Source organism: Triturus cristatus, chromosome 10, assembly GCF_964204655.1.
Source record: "Triturus cristatus chromosome 10, aTriCri1.1, whole genome shotgun sequence".
NCBI lineage: Eukaryota > Metazoa > Chordata > Amphibia > Caudata > Salamandridae > Triturus > Triturus cristatus.
In genome coordinates this window covers 897,052,793-897,066,772 of record NC_140593.1, presented here as the reverse complement: position 1 = coordinate 897,066,772, position 13,980 = coordinate 897,052,793, and the positions used below count along the sequence as shown (strand labels likewise).

Sequence of the window (13,980 nt, the reverse complement as noted above, 5' to 3'; positions counted from 1 at the left end):
GATTCCCATAACAGCTCATGATCTACGCAAGCTAAGGTCTACAAAGGTAATGAAAAGATTCCCTTTTTTAGCCTGAGTGTATTTGGCTATAATAAGGGTCAGGTTCAGACCTTGCTCGATGGTACCTTTGCCATGTCTGAAGCCATACTGCAGATTGGAGATAATGTCTTGATCAGTTAACCAGTAATGTATTCTATTTAAAATGATTCGCCCAGCTACCTTCATGAGGGAGTCTAATAATGAAATTGGGCGGTAGTTGGCGGGATTATCCCTTGCGCCTTTTTTAAAAATCGGGACAACGATTGCCTCGGGCCAGGTGGGAATAAAACCAGTAGTGTTCAAGGCGTTCAAGACGTTAGTAAGCAGCGGGGCACAGAAGTCTGGCTGTGATTTAAAGACGTCTATAGGAACGCAGTCCGGGCCTGGGGCCTTCCCAGAGGGACTTTCTTTTAGTGCCATCAATACTTCGGTGTGGTCGAAAAGGATGTTCAAAGGAAAGAAAGTGGAGGTGTTTGAATCTGGGGGGAAATTGGGCTGGCTTGCCCACTCGCTCAGTCTATTAGCCAAATCATGGGGGTTATATAATATACTAAAATGTTTAACCCAGGTTTCGGCGGTTATAGCGGAGTCCAAATTTGGAAGCTGAGAGGAACGAAAAAAAAGGGGCGTTAACTGCCCTCCAAAAGGCGATATTATCCCTCTTAGTGGAAGCTTCCAGGAGAGCTTGCCAGGCCTCTGCCTTCAACTGGTTTTTCCTAGCCTGACGCATAGTGGGGTAGTTTTGTCTGGCTTGCTGGACTTCCAGACAACTTCTGGGATTAGATTTTAAGGCTGCTTTCAAAAGTCGCAATGCCTTGGAACAATTCCTATCAAACCAGCCATGGCTAGATGACGGGGATTTCCTAGGAGCACGTAAAAGTAAACTTTTGATTTCCGACAAAATTATGGAAAAAGAGTGACTTATTACCTGCGGGTTTTCTGTGAGTGATAAACACGTTTGGATATGGTCATATGTGTTTATGACCAAAGAGTTAAGAAAAAGGGGAGGGACTACCTTGTCCCATTTTAAATAGAGCCCCATTGTTGTTTCCATCTGTAAAGGTGGAGTATAAAGGGAATTTTGCCTGGCCTGGTACTCGGCGTACGGAGTTAATTTTAAAGACACCCCGATTGGGTAGTGGTCGCTAATTGCAGTGTCAAGGGTCTCCCAATTGAGCATAATCCCTGAGTACCTGGAGGATATAAGTATATAGTCGATTGTGGTATGACAGCCTCTCCCATTATAGGTAGGTTTAAAACACTTAGATGGGAGGCATAGTTCGTTGGCAAAGGATAGATTAAAACGGGATGTTAGACCATTTAAAAGATCTCCTAATTTAGTGTGGCAAAAATGCCCTGTGTATTCAGCACGCAGAAAAGCCTGCAGAGTGTAGCAATATTGCTTACAACTATACCACCCCAAAGATGTAATATCTGTCAAGGGTGTGTGGGAATGCGTCCACTGTATAAGTAAACAAGTATGGTTCTCTCACATCCGACATATTTATGCCTCTTGCACTCTGAAAGAACTACCTGATGTATACAGAGTAAACATAATTAGTAACTATAAACTTTAATACACATTTCTTGCTACAAAAAGTTACACAAAGGGTTAAAGATTAACTCTACTTTAGCCGTAGACAAAAACCATAAGAACTCACGAAGAGGGAAGGGGAAAGGAATATGCTACTTACCAGTATGCATCTGTTCTTGGCATGTAGAGCTGCAGAGCCACACACTTAGGATAAGATCGCCATCTGGTGTTGGGCTCGGATGATTGCAGGTTGTTGTCGTCTTCGGAAGAAGCCTTTGGTCACGAGATAGGTGACTCCTCCTCTGGACAACAGTGCGCATGGGCATCCACTCCATCCTCAGATTGTTTTTCGCCATGATGGGAAATGATGGAGTGTATAAGAAATAAAGAGAAAGGATGTCCATGTGTAGTGTCTAATTAAGACAATGCTGGAACAGATACAGGTCCCGGGGAGGCGGGTGGGCGTGTGTGGCTCTGCAGCTCTACATGCCAAGAACAGATGCATACTGGTAAGTAGCATATTCCGTTCGAGGCATATGAGCTGCAGATCACACACTTAGAATAGACTATATAGCAGTGTCTTCCCTAGCGGTGGTCACCTGTATCCGTTGCAGCAGTTTGGAATAGAGTTTTTAGGACAGCTTGGCCTACTGAAGCTTGTTGTTTGGATTGCACATCAACACAGTAATGTTTAGTGAAGGTGTGTGTGGTAGACCATGTGGCTGCTTTGCAAATATCTTCTAAGGGAATGTTCCCTAAGAATGCCATGGAAGCCCCTATTTTACGCGTGGAGTGCGCTCTAGGGGGAACTGTAAGAGTGCGTTTAGCTTTTTGGTAACATATTTGGATACATTTAACTATCCACCTGGCTATACCGGATTTGGAAATGGGGTTGCCTTTATGTGGTGGATTGAAAGCAACAAACAGCTGTTTGGTTTTGCGAAAAGGTTTGGTTCTGTCGATGTAATAAAGCAAGGCTCTTTTAACATCTAAGGTATGAAGGGCTCTCTCAGCTACTGAGTCTGGATTAGGGAAGAAGACTGGTAGCTCGACTGATTGGTTAAGATGGAAAGGGGAAATGACTTTAGGGAGGAATTTCGGGTTTGTCCTAAGAACCACTTTGTTACGATGTAGTTGTAAGAATGGTTCTTCAAGAGTTAAGGCTTGTATCTCACTTACTCTCCGTAGGGTGTGATTGCGATAAGGAAAGCCACTTTCCATGTTAGGAACTGCAGTTCGCATTTATGCATAGGTTTAAATGGAGGACCCATGAGCCTTGTGAGAACAATATTGAGATTCCACACTGGGGAAGGTGGTCTTGGAGGAATAATCCTTTTAAGACCTTCCATAAATGCTTTGATGGCTGGTACCTTAAAGAGGGACAGGTGTTGTCTATTTTGCAAGTAGGCTGCTAAGGCCGCTAGGTGTAGACGTATGGTGGAATACGCTAAATTGCATCTTTGCAAGTGTAGTAAATAGCAAATAATGTTTTGAATGGAAGCATCTAGTGGACGTATGTCATTGTTAGCGCAGTATATGGCAAATCTTTTCCATTTTGCTGCATAACACACCCTAGTAGTAGGTCTTCTAGCTTCTTTTATGATATTCATACAGTCCGGTGGGAGGTTGAGGTAACCGAACTCTAAGACTTCAGGAGCCAGATTGCCAAGTTCAGTGTCTGAGGATCTGGGTGTCTGATTTCTCCATGGTTCTGGGTTAATAGAGCCGGGGAGAGGCGCAATTTTTGATGTGGAACTAGCGATAGTTCTAGAAGTGTGGTGAACCAGGGTTGACGTGCCCAAGTGGGAGTTACTAGGATCAGTTTTAGCGACTGTTGTTTCAGCTTGCGTACCACAAATGGAATGAGTGGGAGAGGCGGAAAAGCGTATGCAAATCTGCCTGACCAGTTCATCCATATTGCATTGCCCTTCGACTGTGGGTGTGGAAACCTGGAGGCGAAGGTTGGGCATTTTGTGTTTTCGTGAGTGGCGAACAGATCTATGTCTGGTTGGCCCCATTTTTGGAAGAATGGGAATAGGACTTTGGGGTGTAATTCCCATTCGTGGATTTGCTGTGTCTGGCGACTTAGGAGATCGGCAACCTGGTTGTGAATGCCTGGAAGGTGTTGCGCTAGCAGGTAGATGTTTTGGGGAATTGTCCATCTCCAGATTTGCTGTGCAAGTCGGGACAGTTGGAGAGAATGTGTCCCCCCCTGTTTCTGTATGTAATACATTGTCGTCATATTGTCTGTGCGGATGAGGACAGTTTTGTTCTTTAGATGTACTTGGAAGGATTTCAGTGCTAGGAACACCGCTAGAAGTTCGAGATGATTGATATGGAGCAGTTTGTGTTGAGTGGTCCATCTGCCCCGAGTGGTGTATTGAAGGAGGTGGGCTCCCCACCCCGTGAGAGATGCGTCGGTGGTCAGCACTACTTGTGGAAGAGGCTCTAAGAACGGCCGCCCTTTGGACAGGTTGATGGTGTTCCACCGACTGTCCACCAACACCAGATCGGTAAGTTGTCCGTGAGCCTGGTTCCACTGTTGTGCTAGACATTCTTGCAAGGGCCGCATTTGAAGTCGTGCGTGAGGGGAGGATGGAGATGCATGACGCCATCATGCCTAACAGTTGCATAAACACTCTTGCTGGAAGAGAGTGTTGCGTTTGAAATTTTGAGATGAGATTTTATATGTTGGCTATCCTGGCTGTGCTGGGATAAGCTATGGCCTTGGATGTATTTATGGTGGCTCCCAGATATTGATGTATGTGGGAGGGTTGCAGTTGAGATTTGGGATAGTTGATAGTAAATCCCAAGTCGTGTAGGGTTTGAATAGTGCGGTGAGTGTGGAGAACGCATTTGTCGAGAGTATTGGCTTTTATGAGCCAATCGTCGAGATAGGGGAAGACATGGATTTGTTGTCTCCTGAGATACGCTGCCACAACTGCTAAGCATTTGGTGAATACCCTGGGTGCGGTAGTCACTCCGAATGGGAGAACTGTGAACTGATAGTGTTGCCCGTCTACCACAAATCGTAGATATTTCCTGTGAGCGGGATGCATAGGGATGTGAAAGTATGTGTCCTTGAGGTCCAATGTGGCAAGGAAGTCGCCCTGTTGAAGTAGTGGGAGGACTTGTTGGAGAGTGATCATATGGAAGTGATCGGATTGTATGTATTGGTTTAGTAGCCTGAGGTAGAGTATGGGTCTTAAAGTCCCGTCCTTTTTAGGAATGAGGAAATATAGAGAATATACTCCTGTACCCTGATGTTGGAGTGGAACTGGTTCTATTGCGTGTTTTTGAAGCAAAGACCGAATTTCCTGTTTGAGGAGCGTGAGATGGTGTGGTGACATTGGACGATGTTTGGGTGGTATGTTTGGGGGGGTGTTTGTGAGTTCGAGGCAGTAGCCAAACTGGATAATTTGTCTTACCCACTTGTCTGTTGTGATGGAATCCCAGACAGGTAGGAACTGTTTGAGTCTTCCCTCGACCGGAGTGGAATGGTCTGGGGGGAGTGGAGGCAAGTCACTGTTTAGTGGCTGGAGAGGTGCAGGTGTTGGTGTTGCCCCGTCCTCGGCCCTTGGTATTGTTTCCCCTATATCCTCCTCTAAAATATCCTCTGTTAGGGGATGTTTGTCCAGAGGTTTTGAAAGTGGAAGAGGAGTCTGTTCCCACATTTTTGGAGGCTCCCCTGTAAAAGGAGCGTCGAAAGGAGCCTCGGGGTTGTGTAGACTGTAATGCTCCCATTGATTTGGCAGACTCATTATCTTTCTTCATCTTTTCTAGTGAAGTGTCGACTGCGGGTCCAAATAGTTGCTCCTGATTAAAGGGTTGAGCAAGAATGGTTGATTGTACTTCAGGCTTAAAGCCGGAAATACGTAGCCATGCGTGGCGTGTAAGTAACACGCTCGTGTTGACTACCCTAGAGGCGGTGTCCGCTGCGTCTAGTGCAAATTTGATTGAGGCATTTGATATTAGCTTTCCCTCTTGAATGAGGTCATTGGCCTGGGATTTGTACTGATCAGGCAGGTGTTGCAAAAGATCCTCTAGCTGGTCATAATGAGCCCTATCATATCGAGCCAATAGGGCTTGTGTGTTGGCAATACGCCAGTGGTTAGCAGCTTGTGCGGCAACCCTTTTCCCGAGGCCTCTAAGAGCTTAGACTCTGTCTGGGGGCGGTGTGTCTCCTGTTTGGGAGTTAGCCCGCTTCCTTGCATTTGAAACGACTAAAGAGTCTAGAGGGAGCTGCGCATTGATGTAAGCGGGATCCTGTGGGGCCGGTCTATATTTTTTTTCTATTCGGGGGTTAAGAACCCTAGCTCTAACAGGGTCCTTAAAAACCTCAGTGGCGTGCTTTATCACTCCCTTAATCATGGGCAAGATTTGAACAGATTTTTGCGACTGCTCAAATGTGTCGAGGAGAAAGTCCTCTTCAGGTGTATCTGTGTGCATGGTAACGCCATGAAACAGTGCCGCCCTGTTTATGAGTTGTCCAAACCCTAAATGGTCATCAGGAGGGGAGGGTTTGGAAGGGTATGTAGTGGGATCAGGAAGGTCAGCTAAAGGGAAAGCCCAGTCGTCTAAGGGTGCCGTGCCCGGGAGTGTAAAAGGATCATGAGGATCAGTAGGATCATCTGGGTCTCCCCCTAAATCATCATCATCATCCTGTGGAGGTGGTGTATGTGAAGGAGATGGTAGAGGGGAAGGAGGTGGGGGCAGGGGGGTGGGATGAGAGGTAATATAGGAGAGGAAGGACGAATGGGTGAGGTGGCAAAGTCCTTCTTCTTTACGGGAGCTGGAGGAGGTGTTGTGTCCAGCTTCCTTTTCTTGTATGGCACAGCTGTGACATGTCCGGTTTTTGGATTGATATAAATCCTTTTTTGCATGGGATCCGGGTGAAAAAGTTCCTCATTGTCCGAAAGTGGCTTTGGCGCCGACTTTTTCGGCTCCGATCTGTGTTTTGGGAGATCGGTAGAGTCTTTGTGGACTTTTTTCGGTACCGAGGATGATTTTGGTGCCGAAGAACTTTTCGGTGCCGGCGGAGATTTAGGCACCGAGGAACCTTTCGGTGCCGGTGGTGACTTCGGTGCTGAAGAACGTTTTGGTGCCGATGGAGATTTCGGCCTCGGAGCCTGCTTCGGTGCCGACAGGGGAGTCTTCGGTGCCGAAGGTATTGTGGGCACAGTAATATGAGGTGTACTCCTACCTATTTCTTCGGAGCGGGGCCTCTGAAGATGATTTTCGGTCGCGACTGGGGCCAGCTGGCAGAGTCTTGACCAATGTCTTTTTTGGTGGGGTTGGGGTAGGGGCACTGGTACTCACACGCTGCCCCGGAGTGATGAGGTCATCAGAATCGTCAGCCTCGGATACAATTTGGAGGTCTTCGGAGTCGTCGTCAGGGACATCCTGGGCAAAGATGTTGTCTGGTTCTGGAGCCGGCCTGGCCATGATATGGCGTCGAGCTCTTCGGTCCCGGATGGTTCTCTTCGAACGGAATGCGGCGCAGGCTGGACAGCTGGATTCGTTGTGTTCCGGCGAGAGGCACAGGTTACAGACCTCGTGGTGGTCACTGTGGGGGAACTTTGCTCCACATTGGGGGCATTTTTTAAATGGTGTCCTTTCCATGAGCCGCGTCCGTAACCGGTCCGAGTGTAAAATTTTCGAAGGTTGTTTGATTGTTAGAAGTTTTCAGCTTGAGCGGAAAAAAGTTCATCCGAACCCAATGGCGAAAAAAAACAATCTGAGGATGGAGTGGATGCCCATGCGCACTGTTGTCCAGAGGAGGAGTCACCTATCTCGTGACCAAAGGCTTCTTCCGAAGACAACAACCTGCAATCATCCGAGCCCAACACCAGATGGCGATCTTATCCTAAGTGTGTGATCTGCAGCTCATATGCCTCGAACGCTTTGTTTATTCAGTATTGGAAACAAGCCATTTCTGATGGAAAGTTCAATATGTTTTGCTATCACGATTGGGTGGCATTTGAATTATAGATCATAAATCTCATGCTTCAAAATCTTATGTAAAAGAAGACACACAGATGGACGGAATGCATTGCAAATCAAACATTCTCTCCCAGTCAATAGATCTGGTTTAAATCTATTGTTCCTTTGCTCACCAAACCACCCCAGCTAAGACCCAGCCATATACAAATCAGTCTTGACCCAGTGCCTCATGGGATCACTCCAGACCGAACTGCCAAGTCAAATCCTCCCGGGACTGGAAAGAAGCATCCTAGGACCGGTCTCAGAGCATCATCTCTCATCAGCCAGGCTAGCTTGAATCCAGTAGCACAGTGAGCCCGGGACCCACGCCTGGGCATACCCAGCCCACTTAGGGCGAGAAAGCAAAAGACACACAGATGATGGCCACTGGATTCAAGCTAGCCTGGCTGATGAGGGGTGATGCCCCGGAACCGGTCCCAGGAGGCTGGTTCCTGATCCAAGGAGGACCTGGCTTGGCAGTTCAGGCTGGATTGTTCCCATGAGGCACAGGGTCAAGACTGATTTGCATATGGCTGGATCTATACTGGGGTGGCAAGGTGAGCAAGAAAACGATGGATTTAACCCAGATCTCTTGATTGGGAGTGAATGTTTGATTTGCTCCACATTCCTTCCATCATCTGTGTGTCTTTTGCTCAACGTCTTATGTACTCACGTCTTTGTAGCTCAACGGTACTTTAATTCACCTCATTTTATCATTTCTGCAAGAACTAAACCGGTTATCTCACCTTCCATTATAATTATCTTCAGATAAAATACATCCTACCACTACACCTAAACATTGTAATTTTGCACAAGCGAGGCCAGCTCTGATATATCTGCAAATGTTGTCTTCACATTTGAAATGCTTCGGGGTCGGGAGTTTCTTAACAGGAGCGTTATGGCGAAGGAAAAATATTGATCATGCATTGAACCGACCCTAGAATTGCCATATTTTAATGGGCATTGTTTTTAATTATTGATCAGTATATAGAATGCACTTTAACCAGGTCTATGAAAGCGCAGTAGTTTTGACCTCGGTTTTTACATTTTATTAATGCAAATAAATATTAGGGCTTAAATACCCACACATGGTAACTGTATATGAATTATTGGATCTGCCCTTTTACCAAGTATTGTATAAGTTTTTATCTTTTTTTTTTTTTTTTTTATAAAACCTTTATTTAGCACTGTGTACAAGACAAATACGGGCCTACAACCATCCGGCCGGCCTCGACACTTCTGATGCTTGATAGCAAAGTATACGTCCACTCGGTGGCACGGCAGCACATAAAAGCATACGACCTATGTTGCAAAATCCACGTGCACTGAGTGGCAGGAGACAGTAAGGTTAATTTTAAAAAGTTTTAAATTTAAGGAGATACAGAGCTAGAACTGATCAGTGCACAGAACAGACGAACATACGATAAATGGGTAACATCCAACAGGAGAGTCAACTAACAGTGAACATATCTAAAATGGCGGCACGAAACTATAATACCAGGATATAGATACGCAGCGAAATGTGCCTCCCAGCCGCTACCCTCCTAACACCATTCCCCCCCACTGACCCTAGAAAAAGACGTAGGAAAAGGACGGAAGAAAGAAAAAGAAGGCCCATAGTAACAAAAAACGTATCGAAGAAGACCCCCCACCCCACACGCATGCCGAGGCTATGGCCTACCCCCCCCCTAGCTACGTGTCTGTCGCCCCATAGGAACCCGAAATATAGAATTAAGGAAAGAAGAAAGGAAAAAAGACCATAAAGCGGGGAGGAGCCCACCACACTGCCGAACTCCCGGACTCCCGCGCCGCCCATACATCCTGCGCCCTGTACAGCACAGTATCAAAAGACCCACTTAAACCCGGTGGTCCCGATTCAATAACACCCAGCACTTCAGCACTTCACAAGTCCTCCCCCCGGCAGAAGAAGGAAACAGGAGGCGAAATCACAGCGACATGTAACAAAAACTGGTCATTAAGGACTACTCATCCAAAATTACAAAACGTGTATCAGTCCAGGGCCCCGTATGCCGATCCAACCAAAGCGACAACCGGCATGCCATCACCCCTGTCCGGACCGGCAGATATGATTCAGGCCCGTCCATTGCTGCGAGTCACCTTCAGCCAGGACAAAGAGACAAGATGGCCGCTCTCGAGGAAAGGGGACAATGAAGACGTATCGTAACGCAGGGTCCCAAACGCAGCAGTAACATGCCACAGAGGCTCGAGCGATAGGTGCATTCAGGGTAACAACTGGAAAGGAAAGTGAAAGGCTAGGTCTCAGCAGGTAGTTCGTAGGCAGAGTCACGACGTTCAAAGTGAAGGGTGTCCCTGCAACTGTAGCCGTGTCGATGGGTTGACGCGTTACATTGTAGCCAGGAGGACTCCGCGCCACCGTCCCCTCACTCTGCGACATTGTTTCACCTCCAGGAGAAAACAGGGGCGGCGGGGGATCCTCCAGCCGGGGACGTCCCGTTGCAAACAGTGACTCATCGATTCTCCGGGTCAGCGCCCGGCAAGTACTCTGCATTGCCACTTTTAACGCCACGAGGGCGGCCAATACATCCCCACAGGTCGGGTCCCTCTGTACCAAGCATCGGTCCGCACTATCCCGCTGTTCCTCCGATGCGGCAATCAGCTCCGGGGCACATGGGCGCGCAGACACTGCGAGTCCAGGGTCAGCCAGCGTCTCAGCAAGAAGAGCAGACGCCATTGTCATCTCCACTGCGGGCAATTAGTGACGGGACAAAAATGACTATGATCCGAGGATGTAGACACCGGAAAAGCGTCGTGCTCCACTCGGGAACTGCACCGGGCGAGAGCGCCCCACGGCCACCGCGAGAACCGGCCGCTCGCCGCAGGAAGACACTACAAAATGGAGTCCGCTCGCTTGTCTTCAGGGTGGCGGAGGAGAGCTAGTATTAGGGGGCTCCGACGTCGTCCACACCACTGCCGGCGCTCGGGGGAGTCCGACCCGGACGCAAGGGTCTGACTCCAGTCGCACGGCCAGCGTTTCCTCCCCCGCAATCACCCGCAGTACTCCAGCTCAGCACCCCGTCCACATCCCTCGGCGTCCAGCGGCGGCCATCTACGCAGGGACCCGTGGGAGCGCCGGAGGTCGTAGTAGACACCGAGTCAGCTACCAAACCCGCCGACAAAGGTGTCAGGAAAACGCCAGTCACTTCAGTGCCGGTAATCCGCGGCGGTTGGGCGGCGCAGGTCAGGAGAATTAATCAGGATTAACAAAAGAAGCCAGACGGTCCACGGAGCCGGGAGCTCAGGCGTCCGTCCCGTCGGCCATCTTGGCTCCTCCTCCGTTTTTATCTTTTTTACTCTTGGTGTGTGTAAATGTGCTTTTATAGTCAATATTGGCCGAAAAAAGTTATATTTGACTGACACACTTTCCATCCTTCTGACTTCTCATACACATTTCCTAGGTAACATATACTAAAGTAGTCATTGGTGTGTTTGTTGTTAGCTAACTGGTTGGGTGAGTGAAGTGCTTGCTGCTGACATCTGTGTGTGCAGTTTACAAGTTTTAATCCATGCATGACAAACACCACCCTACATCCTTCCTCCCACTTAGGAGGATATTATTAACACCCGTTATGTGATGTGCTCTGAAATGGCAACCGTGAGCTAGCAAACACTGTATAACAGGCTACTATAGAACAATATTTTTACAGAATGCAATGCAAATTACTCTGCTTCCAAACACTTTGCTAAGGAATAGGGTTGGATATTCCTCGAGTGTTGGCATCCACTAATTTAAATTGTTTAAATAACTACATCTTACAAGTCTAGAAAGCATTATTCAGACGTACACAGATGAGTCATAAATATTTATTTTCTGCGCCTGGCTAGGTTCAGACGACATTACCATAGGATAAGGTCCAATACAGAGAAAGGAGGAGTGGGATTGCGACTGATGAATCACAAATAAAGTCATGGGAAAATGCACCCAAACATAACGCGAAGATCAGTATAAATGACGTAAAGATGTGCAAGTTTAAGCACATAATACGCTATTTCACCTGGAAGATTTTGCAGGCCTCTGCAGCCGCTCTCCGCTCTGCATCAATCTTCTTGCTCCCAATGCCATGCACTTGAATAGGCTGTGGCCACTTAATATGGAGTGTTACTTTCTGAAATGAGAAAAGATTATAAACGTAAGGGTCACTGAACTTAATATGGAAGCAAGAAATAAGAAGCTATGGAAATGCTGTGCACACAAATTGCCACCAAAGCAGGTTGAAGAAATGACTGTAAAACACCAGAACACTCCTTCTCGAATCCTAACAAATCTGTGCACTTGAAAGCTGAAGTCTCGGCTCTTCAAATGAACGCACTAAACTAACTCACCCTATAAGGATGTGTAAAGGGAAAACACAGGACAGAAAAATGCTGAAGAGTGGACATTGTGCCATATATGAAAATCCTCATGCATCGATGGGGCATCTTCCATCAATCATCTGCAGCCCCTCGGTAAAATATATCAGCCCACTTACATTAATCATCCAAAATAAAACAAAAACAGATAAATAAATCAAGTAACAATCTCACTAGCCCTCGGCTAGTGACTTTTCCAAACTAAATCGAGGTCAGGCAGAAATCCCAAGATGCTGAGTACTGACAAATTAATTATAGTTAGCCATGCCTGTATCAGCAACATGGAAACCAAAGCTCAAAGGCTGTTTCATAACTGTTTTAAAATCAATAAATTCCTAAATTTTCCTAAGAGGAAAGATAAGACAAAAACAAATCTACAAATGCCTTGCAAATATGAAGAATTTTTCATCGGCCAAGAGTACTTAACACACAGAAAACGAATGCTTGTATTGGGTTGATGCTGTATCTGACATTCCTGAGTGGGTCCACACTAACAGAAAAGCAAAGTAGGGCATTTTTGCATCTTGAATTTAAATTGTTCCTCAATAGTTATACGATTACAGGACCTTTTCAGGAGAGGATCTTAGAGCAGATGTACAAGTTTAGATAGCAGAGAATAAAGCAGACAGACGGTGAGGTGTTAGAGAGTTTATCAGAAGTGAAGTGAACAAATGCACACCTCCAGATGTTTGCAGACAGTTGTTGGCAAGACAAACCTCATATGGAGAGTGGTGCACCCAAGAAGGTTTTTCTAGGGAGAGGTGTCCATAGAGAGCGATAAGTAAAGATTGAGAAACAGAGCAGACGTCTCATACTTGTGAGGGTACAGTCAAAGGAACATTAAGGATATTTTGTGTCAGTGGGGCCCTGTGATCTTGTACAGGGTTCTTGATACCAGAGGTGATACTGTATAGTGGATGATGGGAGATCTGAGTGGACAGAGAAAGGTTCTCTGCATGGCGCTGTACAGATTGTGTTCCCACATCAAAATACCCATAGCAAGCAGTCACCTTTTCGTCCTGTCTCTCTGCAGACAGGACAATCATGCATGAGTGCCAGAGGCACTTTTGTGACAAGAATTGAGATCCAAAGCTGGCCACTATGGTCAAGAGGTGCACACCATGTTAACCCTCCTTTTAATGAGTGGGACTCCTGTCAGCTCACCGGGCTGAAGAGAACTGAAGTAGTGCGAGCCATATGGTTTTATTAGGAGGACAGGCCTTTTTACCTGCCATCTGCTAGGAATGTGGCCTACTGGCCTTTCCAGTATTAATGCTAGTCACCCGCAACCAGGTTTTTTGCCCATCTACGTGGGATATGGAAGCTGCATGTGTCCCATTTGCTGAATAGAGGATGTGTTTATGGAGAATGCTTGAAACAGATGGCCATAGCCACAAAGATTCATTTTGCATATCCTACATACAAGTGGTACAGATGGAGGGTTGGGTTGAGAGGCAGGCAGCAAATGTAGATTACAGAGCTCCACCCTTCTCCCCGGAACATTCTAGGGATAATATTAGTGGGTCAGACGTAGGAGCCATAAAAAAAACACAACGAGGGCCCTATTGAAGCAAGGCAGTTTCCTCTTTGCCTTTTTCAGGCCCACTATTATCTAGTAGGCTACTCCCAATATGTTAACAGGTACTTAAGTGGGGCATCCTCCTATGCCTTTATGCCCTTGTTTTGTGTTTCTCCCGCCTGGAGAGACCCAGCACCACACTACCTTCCTGCTAACACTTTGTGACAAAAACCTTGGCTGAACCTCTCCGAGTGGAATACGCAAAAAGCAGAAATGCTCAGAAGTGGTTGAGAGTGCACAGCGTTAAGCCTAAAGATGGGGCAGAAAGTTCCAGCCAGACTGCAAGGATTTCTCTACCACAAACGGAGGTCGCACACCCATGGCACTCCAGAAATGTTTCTGTGCTCTAGGGTTAAAGTAACTAATGCCAACTACCCTTACTAGTTTTGAGAACAGAAAGGTGAGAATTTCTACAAGCCTGCCCAGAAGGCATTGCATGATTGTTGATTGAAGGAGA

At 46.8% G+C, this 13,980-nt stretch overlaps 1 protein-coding gene across 2 annotated transcripts in view; it reads right to left on the bottom strand.

Annotated features, from left to right (window-relative positions):
• DHX30 (DExH-box helicase 30) overlaps nucleotides 1-13,980 on the bottom strand; it is a 574,174-nt gene that overhangs the window by 508,298 nt on the left and 51,896 nt on the right. For both annotated transcript variants that reach the window (XM_085628644.1, XM_085628645.1), the window contains exon 3: nucleotides 11,590-11,700. In XM_085628644.1, coding sequence (XP_085484770.1) covers nucleotides 11,590-11,700 — 111 coding nt within the window. The remainder of the gene's footprint in view (nucleotides 1-11,589; nucleotides 11,701-13,980) is intronic.